Source organism: Camarhynchus parvulus, chromosome 4, assembly GCF_901933205.1.
Source record: "Camarhynchus parvulus chromosome 4, STF_HiC, whole genome shotgun sequence".
NCBI lineage: Eukaryota > Metazoa > Chordata > Aves > Passeriformes > Thraupidae > Camarhynchus > Camarhynchus parvulus.
The window spans coordinates 11,527,946-11,544,553 of record NC_044574.1 but is presented as its reverse complement, the minus strand read 5'-3'; the positions used below and the strand labels follow the sequence as shown (position 1 = coordinate 11,544,553).

General features: G+C 37.4%; 1 protein-coding gene across 1 annotated transcript in view; it reads left to right on the top strand.

Annotated features, from left to right (window-relative positions):
• The window catches only part of SORCS2 (sortilin related VPS10 domain containing receptor 2), a 534,484-nt gene that overhangs the window by 467,213 nt on the left and 50,663 nt on the right, over positions 1-16,608 (top strand). Inside the window, 3 exon segments of the mRNA XM_030948300.1 lie at positions 2,291-2,367; positions 8,718-8,809; positions 9,896-10,003. Coding sequence (XP_030804160.1) covers positions 2,291-2,367; positions 8,718-8,809; positions 9,896-10,003 — 277 coding nt within the window.

Genomic DNA, 16,608 nt, shown 5'->3' with positions numbered 1-16,608 from the left:
AATGAAAAGTCTCTGGACTTATAACTGAGCCCACCAACTCCTTTTGCTCTTTTACCAAGAAAAGACAGTAAAAGTAAAATCAGAACTAGGAGAAGTCATTCTGTCTTTTAACAGAGCTGCAAGTGCAATGTTGCTAATGTCATTACTAAATCATCTGGATAGAAAAGGCTTTTTAATGAAGCACAAGTAGATGCTGTTTAGTTTACAAAGTAATTTTCCATTAGCAAGGCAACTTACCACTGAATTGAATTCTTTAAAGCGCAGATCCCTAGCAATGCTCAAAATAAAGACCTACTCATGCAAGTAGAATTCAGTAAGTGGTGAAAAGAGGTAGAATAAACAACATTTATTCAGGAGCAAAACTAACACTGAATTTATTAAAGTTATCTGTGTAAAGAAGAGTGTAGACTGACAGCAGTATGTTATATTCTAGCAAGCAGATAAATATTTCTGGTTTCAGCTGTCCTATAGAAAACATTCTGTGATTAACTTCAGTAGCACAAGAATATGTCCATTTGCAGTGATATAGCAGTGAAAATATAACAGGGGAAAGTAAGAATAGAAAAAGAAGTGTATTTTGTATATGCAGTTTATCAAATCTTCCTTCCCTTCCTTCAGCCCTGAGAAGGTGATTTCTCATTCATATCTCCTTCTAGTGATCAGATTAATCTTAAAGCTGTATTTGGGGAGAAAATATAACTGAATTAATGTTTTGGAACTATTTCATTTGGTTATATTCATGGGAGGTCTAGGTTAGATATCAGGGAAAGGTTTTTCACCCAGAAGATGATTGAGCTTTGGAACAGGCTCCCCAGGGAAAGGGTCACAGCATCAAGCCTGCATGAGTTCAAGAAGCATTTGGATAATGCTCCCAGGCACATGGTGTGATCCTTGGGGTCTCCTGTGCAGGGCCAGGAGTTGGATTCAGTGATCTTGATGGGTCCCTTCCAACTCAACATATTCTATGATTCTATGAGCAACTAAATCTTTGCTGAGTTATGCGATCAATGAGAGAATGTGGAGTGTCTTGGAAGGATGAAAGCCCAAGAAAAGCCCAAGAATGGGAAGTGGCATCTTCTGAACTGTTAGATGCAACTTAAAGGAATTAACTGACTTCTATAAATTCCCTGATTCAATGTAAGCATTCCAGTTCTGTCTGGGATGTATTTAGGATTAAATGAGGTAGAGTTATCTTATTAAAGAGTGGAGCACATGCACCCTTGATGGTCTAAATAGAGTGTGTATTTTGGGCAGTGGGTGCTGTCATTCCTCTTGGGAACCTTTCAGCATCACTAAACACGTTCTGTATAAACAGATCTGGTCTAGTGGTTAAAAACCAGCTATTTATATAACACACAAGTGAAATTTCATAGTGCTGTTCTAATCTCAAGTGTTTTCTTTCATCGTCTCTTTTGCTAAAGAGGATCTGATAATTTTCATCTTATTTCTACAGTGAAAACATTCAAAGCATATATTTAAGTCTAAATCCCCAGGAGGATATCATTTAGAAGGAATATTGTGCCATGCATGATTCTCTCCTAGAACATTAAGCTGCCTGATGGTTTAATAATTTGCTATTTGAAGTACCACATGTTAAAAGATGAGATATCTGTATTTGGGACTGCATCTGCTATCATCTTCCCCAAGTTTAACACTTCTGTTAACTCTGAATTCAGTTAACTGAATTCTCCTCAGTGCTATTTGTCATTGTATTCAGTAACTTTCTGCTTAATATTTAGGTAAATCAAATAATTCTGCTTTCAGTTCTTTTGTATTTACTCTTTTTCAAAAGCCCTGTACCCTCTTTCCGTGTTGCATATTTCACCAGATTCTAGTTTAGCTACCACTTCATCAAGTTTTAAAGATAAAATATTTCATTTTAACAGTTTGAGTACAATATGAATAACTTTACAGAATATTATTAAGGTTAAAGCTTGTGAGTTTATGGGTGTTTCATGTTTACATCTTAAATACATGTTGTTTCATAATAAATTTTCAGCATGCAGGAACAAAACTAAAATGTTGGTCTGACTTCTGCGTTTTGGTATTAGAATCAAGCCTCATTGCTTCCACCTATGGACAACCTAGCAATGGAAAGGAAGACTTTGAAATTGTACATATGTATTTTTAAAGGATTTTGCTGGTTCTACCAGAAATGAAGTAAGCCTGTTCAACTGTGTTTAGTTCTTGCTCTGACCTGGAAATTTCTGACTCAGACTGGCATCAGGGCTAGATCCAATCTCTCTTGCTCATGTGGATGCAACCCTTGTTTTCTTCTCTCTTGTGACAGGTAACCTGGGGTCCCAGCTGGTTGAGTATAAAGAAGAGATGTACATAACATCTGACTGTGGCAACACGTGGCGTCAGGTAGGAGGCATAAATCATCAAAGGAACTTGGAAATAATTCTAATGTCCCAAATGTGATGAATTGTGTAATGCTTAACTAGTCTTTAGATCCTCACTCTTTTGAAGGAGGTGGTATTATTATCTCCAGTTTGCTTGGAAACTAAGAGATTAAGAAGGTGATTTTCTAGGACTCAAATTGATCAGGCTGTCAGGTTCTGCTGAAGTTCAAATATTTTGGTCTCTTTAAAGATCCTGTAAGTATCTTATGCAAAAAACGTAGTGTCTGTTTAGGTTTTTAATAATTTAAGTAATCTTCCTATGCTAATGATGAAGTGGACTTGGACTAGATCTTACAGTACAAACATTCTGAGCTAAAAGACATAGCTTAGCTACAAGGGCAAAAATTCTTCTGCTTCATAGTCTGAAAGCTGTTACTAAAGCATAAACTTTTTCTTCATTGAAACTGAGACGGTGAAAAGATATTTTACAAAAAATAATAAAAATTTTTAAAGTCTTTTAGCATGATTTAATAATTTCAGGGACTACAAATACCAAAGTGTTAAAAAGAGAACAGTGATATCATAATGCTATTTGAATTCTGGATGGCTTTTTTCTTCCACTGGCTAGTGTCCATTCAAGCATTTCACCTTTCTCATGTGGTGTTTCCTAAGCTGCTCTGTCTCAGTGTGGTGGGTTTGCCCTGGCTTGGTACCAGTGTCTCTCTGTCACTGCTCTCCTCAGCTGGACAGCGGAGGGAGGATATAACAAAAAGCTCATGGGCTGAGATAAGAACAAGGAGAAGTTGGTCGCCAATTACCATCACAGGCAAAACAGACCCAACCTAGGGGGTATTTATTTGATTGCCAATTAATAGCAGAGCAGGATAGTGAGAAATAAACCCAGTTCTTAAAACAGCTTCCCCCTACCTCTCCCTTCATCATGGGCTCAACTTTACTAATTCTCTTCCTCCTCACCCTGAGCCACACCGGGGGATCTGGAATGGGGGCTGTGGTCAGTTCAACACACATATCTCTGCTGCTCTTTCCTCCTGAGTTGAGTCAATGGACAAGGGGCATGTCCATCTTGAAGCTGGCTGGTGTTGGCTGTAGGATGTGGGAAGCTTCTCTAGAAGTGTCTCAAAGAAGCCACCCCAGTGGACTTACCTGCAACCAAAACCTTGCTGTGCAAACCCAATGCACTCAGCATAGGGGTATTTTCTTTCTCTGTATATGTATATAGCAGCAATATACAATATCATATAGATTCTAGTTATAATATATATCCAGGATTTAAAAAAAGCACCCTCAAAGGACCAAAGTGTTTTCAAAAAATAATTTAATTTCAGTTAAAGTAGTGTTGTAGTGTTCAGCTGAAATAAAATTTTGTTATTTTTTTAAAACCATTAAGTGTAAAAATATTCTCAGTAGTGTTACTGGCTGAGCTTGGGGAATTTGAGGTTAAAAGAGAAAAATACAGACAGTTTCTTATATTGCTATTGTAGGGTTCCATTAGTACTCTGCAGAGTACTTTAAAACTCTGGGTTATTGGGTTATTTTTGTAATGATAATGTCCTTTGATGTTTAAAAGATAAATTTTATACCAAATTCCATCTTGAAATCTAGCATACAATGAATAGGCGTGTAAATGCAAAAGCCTTCCAGGATTTACAGTGGGTACTGTGTTGCTTAATACTTCTCAGAGGCCTCTCATAATTTCTTGTCAGCATTTGCCAAAGTTTTATAGTTTTTCTGGGGTGAAAAATAAGAAGAAAAGAGGAATGAGATCAAATTAATATTTTCACTGCTTTTTATTTGTAGAGACACACAGGTAAATGATAGGTGTTGGAACTTGACCCTAAGGTGCCTAATTATGCTGTAAAATCAACTACAAACTGATCCCTCATTGTGGCAGTCAAAATGGCAAACAACACTGCTAGCTTTATTTTAATTGAAACTCCTACAAAGCCCTTGAAAGAGTTTACTAAACTCTAATATTTGTGATCAGAATGAAACTGTAGATTGTTTTATATATTTCATGGCCTCACTGTGCACAATTAAACAATTCTTTCAGAGGACAGCAGCGCATTTCCTTTCTCTGCTGGAGTTCTGACAACAAAAGAGAAGGCTTCAGTCAGGTGATACAGGAATTTAGATAATTCAGCAAATTGCAGGTCTTGTGAGCTGGTGAAATCCTGTGCTTTGGCACAACACTTTGTGTAAGTCTCAGCCTTGGAGACTTTGTGGTTGTCATTAGTGAGGGCCTGGCACCTTTCTCACGATCTCACATGATGTTGCTGAGCTGTGTACAGAGGAGAAGGGGAGCAGTCTGTGTATAGAGACAGAGAATGAAGAAAAGCAAACATAAGAGACTTTGGGGAAAAAGTAGTGCAAAGAATTAATTAAACCTTTATTGACATAATAGCAGTATTGGTTCATAGAACTGTGGATTATAGAACTGTGGGGAAGGTCAAAGATCCTGTAATTCAATGGTGTGCTCTGAGACAGCACCAAACTGTGCTTCTTGCATTTGATGTGGTCATATAAGGAAGTTATAGGTAAGTTCACATAGGTAAGTTTGTATAGGTAAGTTCAGGAAGACTTACCTATAAACACAGCCAGAGTTCATAGACAGAAATGAATGCTTAAATAAGAGGTGTTGAAATTAAGTAAATTCTGGTGATAAATAGAAATATCCAGGAAAATCAGAAGGTTGGTGAGGAGGACTGTAAACACAGTCAAGTGCAGGTGTCAAAACCCACATATATCATATTATTAATTTTTTTGGCCCTCTGTGTTGAACAAGTCAAACATCTGTGTTTAGATAACATAAGCCTGTGATAGAGGCACAGTGTCAAACATGGCTGAGATCCCTGCCCTGCTGCTGCAAAGACCAAAGCAGAGTGGTGAATTATGTCCGTGCAAACCCCTACAGCACAGTAGGCTGCGTGATCCTCTGGCATGGACTGAGCTCTGCAGTGTCTGCACCCCCACTTGTATGTCTTTGCCCAGGTGCTGCTTCAGGGCTCCCCTGGTTGGCCAGGTAATGAGGGTAAATTTATTATTGCATTTCATCTGTGGTTTTGTGGTTGTTGCTGCATCCTGCCTGCGTCAGCCCACACAAGAAGCAAAACCAAGAATTGTTGTTATAAACAACCACAATACCACTTGTGCTAGTGCCAGTTATTCTTCTACCTTTCTTTTGCATAGCTGAGCTGCTTGTTGGTGTATCCTGAAGCCATCACTCTTTCTTTGAGGAAAACTGAAAATTGTGGCTATGTAGTGTACGACATTGCACTGCAAATAGCAGTAGTGCTTTAGGAGCTGATTGGCAAGCAGCTTAAATATCCATGCCATGAACTGGACTGTAGAAGAAAGGAATCACACCTTGACATTATCATAAAATATATAGGCTTAGAATCATAGAATCATTAAAGTTAGAAAAGGCACTTAAGATCACTAAGTCCAACTGTTAACTTAAGTGCCAAGTGGACCATGAAGATGTAGCCTAAGGTGAATTCATGTTTATTTGAAAGATTTCTCTGCCTATTATACCAGGAGAACAATATAATAAAATGTGTTAATGAACATGAAATATTAGGATACTCTGTTAAGTGCTAAGGATTACCTTATGTATACGAGTGTTTTTATTTTTTTATAATACTGATATCTGTTCACAAGCCTGGTTGCTGTTGTTATGTTAACAGCATCTGTTACAACACTGAACTTGAAATACAGCAAAGTATTTATACAGCAAAGAGTAAGAGAAAGGTCTGAATTTCAAAGAAAATGGCATAAATAAAAGGAAGAAGTCAGCAATAATAAACCTTTCACATTTGATCTGCTACCAGAGTAGCTCTTGCAGCAACAAAATGTTCAGCAAAACTAATGAGGTGGTAGAGAAAGCCTTTTGGATGTCTAGGAACTAAATCTAGATCTCTGGAGCTTTAGTCTGCTGGTTTTTCATTGGAATATTATTTATCTGTGTCAAATCCTTGTGTATCAAAGCAACTTGGAAAACCTTTGGTTAAGTGAGAATACATGTTTTCCTGCAGGCATCTTAGGAGATAGATGGTAACACTTGTAAGCATAACAAAATAGGATGTAATTCCAGCCTTTCAACCCTGAGAACGTCCAACTGACTCATTCTGTGTAGAAAAGCTTCTGTTTCCAGATTTAAATTTAGTAATGGATATCACTTGATGAAATAAAAAGGTAATCTCAGGAATTTTTGTTTATTCTTGCAACTTCTGTAACACAAAGTAAAATGGTATGGCATCTATTTCTCTAGGAGCACTTAAATATGCTCTCACTGATTTCATGGAGCTGTCCCAATTTCTTCCAACAGATATTCTGGCCTGAAATAGCTGCTGAAGTGTTGGGACAGACATAGGAAGAAAAGCATTTAAAGCAGAAGGAAGAGGATAGAATAGGAGCTGAGATTGTGATTATAAAGTACAAAACATGCACAAAAATTACAGAAATAGGTTATAAAAATCTTTTTCTATGTAGTGGCTGGCTAGTAGTAAGGATCAGAATAGATTTATTGCCTGCTTTAGTTAGTGGAGAGATGTATATCAGAATTCGTGGCCAGAATTTAGTTAGTGGAGAGATGTATATCAGAATTCACATGTCTCATCTTCATAGGTCTGAACTTCATCTCTCACACTGGGACCACCTTTGCCTCAATCCTTTGCAAACTGTTTTTCTTGGGTTTTTTTACCAGAAAGTAGAGATAAATATTTATTTTTGTGATAAACAGGCATGAAACTGGTCATTCTTTTCAATGTATTGAAGATGAAGAATTATTTTCATAAGGCTTTCATACATTTTGTTTATAAAAAATTTGATGTGTGCGCAAGAAGAGCATGAAATAACAACTGCATTAATATGCCTGTAACGTGTCCTCTGCTTTATAGTGTGCTAAAGCAGGGTTATTAAAATGCTACATGAAGACCTGCCATGGTGCTTTTCTAGGAAAGGCTGATTTGCATTAAGTGGTGCAGGTATCAGCTTGCTTTATCTTTGGTGCTGAAGCTATGGGAGACTTGGTGTCCCAGCACAGCCTGTTGCATTTTGGTTTGAGAGAAAGTTCAAACAAAGTTTAGAGGAGGATCAAAACTCTGCTTGCTTATCTGACTCCAGCTGATCTCATCCTTTTGAAGTGCATCTAAAATTAATGTCTGTCCTTTACTGAATTCTCTTCTAAAATACATAGCTGGGGGAATGAGTATGTTGGACTATCAGTGCCTCATATCAGGGGTTTGCCTGCAAACTGGCAACACGAAAAACTGATCAGACACTTGAAGCCCTAGGATTCCCATAAAATATGTTCTTACTAGATGAGAGGAAGACTGAGTTCTCAACCCAAATTAAATGCTTCCTATTTTTGAAGTAATTGTGAGTGTGCTGTAAGATATTTTCACCCCAGCTCCAGCTCAGTCTTTCTGAGAAAGCCTCTAAATGTAGCATTTCATTTTGCCAAAAGAAGAAAATTATTTAGTATTGTCAGTATTTTTTCATTTACAAGGCAAAATAAACCTAACCTTTATCGTTTTCACCTTTGCTTTGTCAAAGCATGTGGAAGACTGCATGTTTGTCTATAAAGGCTAAGTGTGTATAATTCTCACATATCATTTGGTTTTGTGTTTAATGAACTACAGAGGTTAATTACAAAAGTAAATCCTGTCTTAAAACAGATTTTAGATGTAAAACAGGAAAGGTATCTACCTGTCCTTTTATTTTAGTACTCCTAGTAACCTCTAGAAAAGGAATTAAAAATAATTTATGAAGTTTTTAATCCTTTATACCATTAAATCAATATTATATGTATCTTGGTTGCAAACTCACAGTGGTCTCCATGGGACATCACATAATATTTGAACTTAAGCTCACTGACACTGGAAATGCAGAAAACATCTTGCACCAATTATTTCACGTTCTGTAGGTTCTGGGGAATATGTGAGAAAGTCACAGACAGCAGTACTTTTCCTTTTTTTCTTAGAATTAGACTGCAAAGCATTTTATCTGCAGGATACACAGAATATGGCAAACACCAAAGTAAGGTGATGGGTCACTTGGTGATATAGAACAGGAAGGAATGCATGCTATGAGAAATATAAGCTTGGGCTAAAATCACTTGAGGCAGTTTAATCTGGCTGTGATTTGAACCTGAACATTTTCTGATTCACCTACTTAATTTTCTTTTCTTTTACAGCTGGGAGAAGTACAAAACTTAACGTGACTTTTATGTCCTTTTCAGTTTGAAGTGTGGACATTATAAAACATAAGTCTCTTAATTCTTGTTTGCTTGTTCATTTTATTTCAGCTGTTTTGTACATTTGCTTAGCTGGCCTTTCTTTGTCTGATTTGTAGGTCTTTGAAGAAGAGCACCACATCTTGTACTTGGACCATGGTGGAGTTATTGTGGCTATCAAAGACACCTCTATTCCTCTGAAAATACTCAAGTAATTCTACAGTCAATTAGAGTAGAGCTGTTGTGTACTCAAGACCTCAGGCAAAGTTCAGAGTTTAAGATAAGCATTTCATTGTGATCATGTATGAAGCACAGGTGGGATCAACTTAATTTAACATTCATTGAGTCAACAAAAATGCAGTTGGATGTTTACTTTAAGATTACTTCATGGTGCTGAAGGTACCATGGCATCATGCATTAATCATAATAACATTTTCTGGCATCAGTGTAGGCATTTTTTGCTTAAAAGACTCTTCTGGAATTCATCAGTAGAAGCTGTGTTCAGCATAATTGTTGCATGTCAGTGATGCTCAGCCTGTGCTGCATATGTGGCTTAAGTGGGCAGTCAGGAGAGCTCATTGATGCTGTAAAGTCTCTGTCCTTTCCAAGGGCCATAGGAAAATTGGGAATAGCCCTGAGTTTCTCTGGCAAGAGCAATTTACTATAGAGTTTGGGAGCCAACAGGTGAAGGCCTTATTTGAGCTTATGTGCTGTGTAATTTGGTGTGCCAGAATCACAGCTCATCTGGGATATTCATGCACAAAGTAACTGCAGTGTGCATAGATCTTCTCATAGGTGTCAGTGCAGCAAATGGCCTTCTCAGCCTGTTTGCCAGGAAAGGTTTGTTGCAAAGCAGTTTGATATAGAATATCAAGTTTTAGACTGCACCATGGTGCAGCAAAACATGGTAACCTTGTGTAATGGCACACAGAACTATAATCTTCAGCATAAAAATACATCTTTAAAAAAGACATTAAAAGACATAAAAAGACATATTTATCACTTGTGAATTGGCTCATCTTTGCAGAACATGTGTTATATACATGAATAGGAACTAGGCTCTGTACCTGTACCTAGGCTCTTTTTATCTGGACTGAAAGCCATCATTAACCTACTGTCCAAAAGACCTGAAGGAAATGTACAGAAAAAAAGGATTTGGGTTGTACATTAGAATTATGTTTTGTATTATGTTTTGCTGATTCATCAGTATCTTTTGGAAATGTTTAACAGCCATGAAGGGCCACCCTCATACTGATGCCTGGAGTTAATGCACCTCCATTTTTCTCCTTTTTTACAGGTTCAGCATAGATGAAGGGCAGACCTGGAGCACACATAATTTTACCAGCACTTCTGTCTTTGTAGATGGACTACTTAGTGAACCTGGAGATGAGACACTGGTCATGACGTAAGGTTTTGGTTTCACCTCTGTTTTCAGGGCTCTCTCTGTATGCGTTTGCATAGATTTTCAGCTGTGCATGTTTGAAATGGTCCTTGAGTCAGTGGCTTTTGCTTCCCACAGTCACATAGACACAGTAATGTATGAACCTCCCTGGTATGTAACCTGTTTTTGAAATCATCTGACTGCAGTACTTCAGATTTTAAAGATTATGTTCATATGAAATCTTGCAAAGTTACCACTGGGAAGAGTGGAATAATAGGACTGCTTTACAAATCTGAAAGATGCAGGGGAAAAAAAAAAATATTTCCTCTTGGGTTTTTTTAATTTTCTACAGATTTTTAGTCAGACATCAAAAATGTTAAACATCTATTGTCTTCACTGTGTAAATAACTATAGTATTGTCTTAGTAAATAGCACTGCAGTACTTGATGTAACCAAGCACTGTGCTATCAAATATTTGTTTTTATTCTGTGCAGTGACAGAGGCAGATGCTGTGAATAGAGTTAAAAATAACCAAATTCTGCAACTCTGAATTGTTTATCCTGTTTTTTCCAAAGGATCAGGGACAGCTGGATCTGAGCTGCACATTTTACTCCATCTCTAGAATAAATGCTAGTATTTTAGAAGTGTCTGAGAGTAAAAAACTCCTGTCCAGGAAGGGAGAAAGGCACATGCTGCCTGCAGACAGAGAGGGCAATGCACACAGGTGGTTTTGTGTATTTCTATTGCAACAGTTTGTGTGATTCTTTATGTGGAGCTCAGTGTGCTTGTGACAAGCTTTTTCTCCCAGGAGTTACAAATAGAGCTGCCTTTGACATGTACCAGTAGCATTTTCCCCAGGGAAAAATAAATTATTAGCCCAGTGTATAAAGGACCCTCAGCAAAGCAACAATCCTACCCAATGTACTTCCAAGGGTTGTGCCAAGTTCATAGCACTGTACAGACAGGCTCTTGGTTTTTTCTCTCTTTCTTCACTGCCTCATTTATTCTCCATTATGCATCTATAACCTGAGAAGAACACTATTATCCCATCATCTTCCTCTTCTCTCAAATACAGCTTTATTTATGATATAATATATGCCACATGGAGACACTTATGCCTCTGAATGAGGGATTTCCATTAATTTCAGTAAAAGTAGATGGATCAAAAGCTTATCCCAAACTGTACTTACTGGCAGATAAAATGATGTGTGGTGACTGTATGCTCTGGGCTTGGGGTTTTTTCCTTGTTAAGTATCATTAAAAACAGTGATTCTGTGAAGATGTGCTTAAATATCTGGCTGAATGGGCTAAAGAGCTCTTGTAAAACATGATGCCTGTCTGAAATCATCTATCTAAAGTACATGGAGCTGCAGCTAGATTTGGTACATGAGCCCAGACTGACAACAAAAGCATCATGTGATTTGTATATTTCTAAAGGCACAGCAAGAGTCTGACTCTAGTGTGTCATGCCAGGCTTGTCGGATCTTACTTTTTAGCTAGTTTTACTGAGCATGGTGGGCATCAAACATTTAATAGCACAGACTGGCCCTGAAGATACATGCAAATTTCCTACCAGATTCTAAAGACAATGAGAGGAATAAGTCTACAGTATGTGTTTCATTGTTGCCATTGTACCAACTTCCTCATCTCTCCCACTGCTTTTGACTGTTTTACCTTCGGGGTGATGTTGTCAACCCAGTGGTGCTCTGTCTGACTTTATGTTAAGACCTTTTGTCGTTCTGTCTGGCTTAGTTCATTTTTCCTGAAAACCCATTCTTGTACTAAGTTACTGTGCTTGACTTAATCTACAGTGATTTGTTGCTTTTGAGAAATACACATTCCCTGGACAAAAAAAAAAACCAAAACCAAACAAACAAAAAAACCCAAAAACCACAAAAAAACCAAACCAAAACCAAAAATCAACTACGCCATCTTTTCATTTTGTTAGATAGAATTTTCTTCCAAGGAGAACATGGTAAGATGACCTTCTAAATGGCAATGGAAATAAATTAATTGAGGAATGCCCAAATCCATTGCCAAGGACATAGTTTGATATATTTTCCTAGTACGGGAATTTGATTTTCTTCCTTTGGTATGGAATGTGCTTGAATAAAGACTTTGAATAAAGAGTATGATGTCAAAATCTGCATAAATTAGTAGAGATAGCATAATTCTGAAGTGGAAAGGTAATAACTGAAAAAATGTGCAGCAAAATTAAGGAATAGACAGTATTTCATTTAAAGCTTCTAGAATAAACTTGCAAAAGATTCAAAGAATATTTCACGTGTCCTGAAATTGGCTGTTATGGTAAAATTCTGGGTCCACTGAAGTCAATCTGTGTATAAGAGACTTCTCATTCTCCAGCATGGTGTCTGAGATATTGACTGGACTTGTAAGTGGCTGGCATTTTAATTCCAGTTCCGTCCTAATTTATCCAGAATCATAAAACTCCAGAATGTTTTGGGTTGGAAGGGAACTTTGAGACTATTTAGTTCCACTCCTCCTCTCATGGGCAGGGACACCTACTGGAATAACTTGCTGAAAGCCCCATCCAGCCTGGCCTTGAACACTTCCAGGGATGGAGTATCCACAGCTTCTCTGGACGTGGCCTCCACATCCTTCTTGTGTTGGGGACCCCAGAGCTGGATGCAGCACTATGGGTGGGGTCTCATGAGAGTGAGACAGAGTGGCAGAATCCTCTCTCTTGCCCTGTGGCCTGCAGTGCTTTGGATGCAGCCCAGGGTAAAATTGGCTTTCTGAGCTGTGAGCACACGCAGCTGGCTCATGTTGAACTTTTTCTCAACCAACACCCCCCCACTCCTTCTCATCAGGCCTGTTTTTAATTCATTCTTCTGCCCAGCCTGTATTTGTGCTTGAGATTGACCCAAACCAGGTGCAGGACCTTTAATTTGGCCTTGTTGAACTTCATGATGTTCACACAGGCCCACCTCTCAAGCCTTCAAGGTCCATCTGGATGGTCCCTTCCCTCCATTGGGTTGACTGCACCCCACAGTTTGGTGCCATTGGCAGATTTTCTACAGGAGGATTGATCCCACTGTCCATGTTCCAGCAAAGGTGTTAAACAGTGCTAGTCCCAATACTGACCCCTAAGGAATGTCACTCATGATTGTTTTCCATTCCAAAGCGAAGTGGTCTAGGAAGCTTTACTGATGAAACAGGAAAATGTGAACCTGGTTGCCATTGTTCTTCATTTCAGAAAGTTTTGTGTTTTCTCCAAAACAGAGAGGAAAGCCAAATGTTGACTTGTCAAAAGTACTCAGTTGTCATCTGTCAGTCAACATTAATCTAAATAATTCTTCAAAATCCTCTGCAGTATTCAGGTTATGTACATACAAATGCTAAGGAAAAAATATTTTATTCCACTGTGCTCTGCAAAAGACTTAGTTAAGATTTTTAGGAGTTTTAGTGGTAAAGTTTTCAAAAACTTTTGGAAACTCATTCTGTTTTCAATCTGTCTAGATTTCCACTTCTAAAGAGACTTAGTTAGGAGTTTAGGAAATATAAGCAATTAAGTATTCATAAATTTTAGGAAACTTGATCTGTATAAAAATCAAATTCTAAATGAGGAGCTCAAATCCAGTATTTATTGCTAAATGAATAAGTAAGGTTTGCTAAGAAATTTTCTCAACTAGTATATTTTCATCAAAATAGTGCATGGGCTAGTAGGTTTTATTTTGTTCTAAATTTGTAAGAATGAAAGTTACTGCAACCCCGTTGAACAATACTGAACAATATTTTATAGTTGGGAAAAATTACTTGCTAATACTGGATTGAGTAATGGCCTAACTCAGTGCAAAAGGAAGAATTTTTGTGTGTCTGAAATATTGATGTTCCTCTCCAGAGGAAATAGTTACTGTAATGAAAGTTTCAAACCTGTTGAAAATGATTCTAAATCACATCTCAGCTTCTGGGAATGTTTCCCAAACCAGGTTATTTAGATTGCAGTGTAAACCCAGTAGGCACAATAACATATGGTACCACAAACCATAGCCCCTTTTAAAAGGCCAGTAAGAGGTTACATAAAAGAACTGCTTTTCTTTATGTCAGGTAGAATCAAAATCTTCCTTGTGGGTAGTTAAATTTTTTTCCAGAGGGCTATTTTTTTTTTATTCATAGAATAACAACTTTGGATGCTGCTGGGAACTTTATGACATCTCTGAACTCCTGTGTACATATTTTGCTGTCTTGAATGCCCATTGTGTTCCTTTTGGGTTCCTGGGTGATCATGGAAGCAGGAAGATAGTCTAATTTTAACTTACTCAAAACCAGATGAGTATTAATAAGTGTTAGATATTCAGTAGAGCTGTCTGGATTTTTGTAACTGTTGATTCTGCTAGGAATGTCAACCTCACCTTTAACAACATCAATAGCAGTCAGCATTACATGTATTTTTTGGAGCTTATTGTCACACATGGCAGGACATTACTTTTCCTGTCCTCTGAGTATCTTGCTAGGTGAAGGTACTTCTCTGTGTTTTGAATTCTTCTCTACTGACTTCCTCATACTGCAACACTTATAAAAGGTAGATAAAAGGTAGATAAAGCCTTATTATGATCAAGAATAGCTGGTTTCTGAAGGCAAATTCTAGGTTTTCTTCTCAGCTAGTTAATGTCTTGGATGAGAATCATTGCTCAGTTATGAAATGGTTGTCCTGCTCTCTGCATAAGAAGGAACATATCAGAGAGTAGATAGAGGAAATGTGGTGAAAAAAACATTGGAAAAGCAAACTGCTTCTTCTATTCCAATCTAATCTAGATATCAGCTAATGCAGATGTACAGATCTCTGTTTAGCAGCAAGCCTAATGCTTTTGCTGTCATCTCTGTGGACACAGTTGTTAGCAGAGCAAGTCAAAGCATTGCAGTGTCACCACCGACTTGTGACCTTGGAGTCAAGACCTGGTAATGCCCCAGTCTCTCACTCTTCTCAAAAGAAGTTTAGTGGGTAAAGTTTATTCTTTAAATTTCTTTCCTTACAGTTTCATATTGTACTCAGAAGCACAGAAACAGGATGCTTTCAGTGTCACTTATAACCCATATTTAATGCGTTTTTAGGACAGATCTGTTAATATATTTAAGTAAGAGGAACTGAAAAGTTAGGAATCCATGTTCTGTAAGAATCTGTTATCGCCTTGTCCCTGTTTACAGGAGGAGAGGACAGAAAAGAGTGATGTGACTTCTTCATTCAGAACAGGCATTGAGTAATTTTAAGCCCTTGTCACAGAGAGAGTGCCTGAAGCTTTGATCCTCTAACTATGCTTCACTTTTGGTTTCTATTTCAAATAAATAACCATTACAAACTTAGACAACAACTAAAATTTTTTAATGCTTTATTTACTTTTGGTTGGGGCCTTGAACTATATTTTGCTCTCAAAATGAAGGAACCACTATTTAGATGACTGTAGTGTATTAAATCTAGCTCTGCTAGGTGAAGTCTGAATTAAGAATTTCTAATTGTGATGAGACTTGCTTTTTAAAAATATGAGTAAGAAAGAGAGTATTAGCTAAAGAATTATAAAATTTTGCAAGTATCCCAGATTAATTTGATCTTTAAGTAAGATGAAAACATGAGTTAAATTATGAAAAAGCTATCCTCTACAGTATCATATGTTTCTCTTTAAATAATTTTGTTCACTGTCCACCTTGTGTTTACTTCTGCATAAGACATTAGGCTAGGCACTAAATCTGCAATGTTTTCCAAACAGCATATGTGTTAAAAGGCTGTTCTTGGACAGGAATTTATCAAATAGATGGGAAAAAATGTTGGATGTAATTCACAAATATCATGGAGCCACTGAAATCCTGGATGAAGTGGAAACACCCAGATTCTGCTTCTCCCCAGCACTTCTCAGAACCTAAGCATTCATTTCCGTTCTTTTTCCCCAAAAGAGCTACAACCGAGATGTTTTGGCATTAAAGAATGAATGGCAATTATTAGCTTACGGGAACAGGAAACAATGAAAAAACACATTTTGGTTCAATTTCAACTAAATTGTTTCCTCTCTTCATTTTTCACTTTGGCAGCCAAAAAAAAAAAAAAAAAAAAAAAAAACCCCAAAAAACGGCCCAACCCAGAAACCTTACTCTTCTCTTTAGTGTATTAAGTATATGCATGTGTTTGTAGTTTAAGGCATTTAAATCATAAATGTCTCAGCATATTTGCACATGATCTCCTGTATACACAAGCACTTTTTATGTGCAGTTGCTTTATGTAGGCAGGTGTCTACTTTTGCACATGGAAGCATTCATCATTTCTGTAGTTGCAATTTAGGAAGGCCACTGAAATGTGACCGCTGTTATGTTCTTTTGGAAAATCAGAAAAATATGCTGAATTATAATCTTGATGTGTAACAGACTGCAGCTTGAATCTCACATTACTTTCACCCATTTTACCAGAAGGAACCCTCTGACTTATCTAGGTTTTTGTTGATTTTACAACGGTGTAATGGAAGCAAAGACAACTGTTGGAAGGAAAGCTCATCTAATAAAGATTCACTTGTCATTTTCTCCTCTGAAAATAGTAGGCTTTAAATGTCACTGTAGGACATATTCATGGCTATCTCTGCCAACTCATATCCCCTTGGAAAATCTTTCAATAATATTATTCCTGT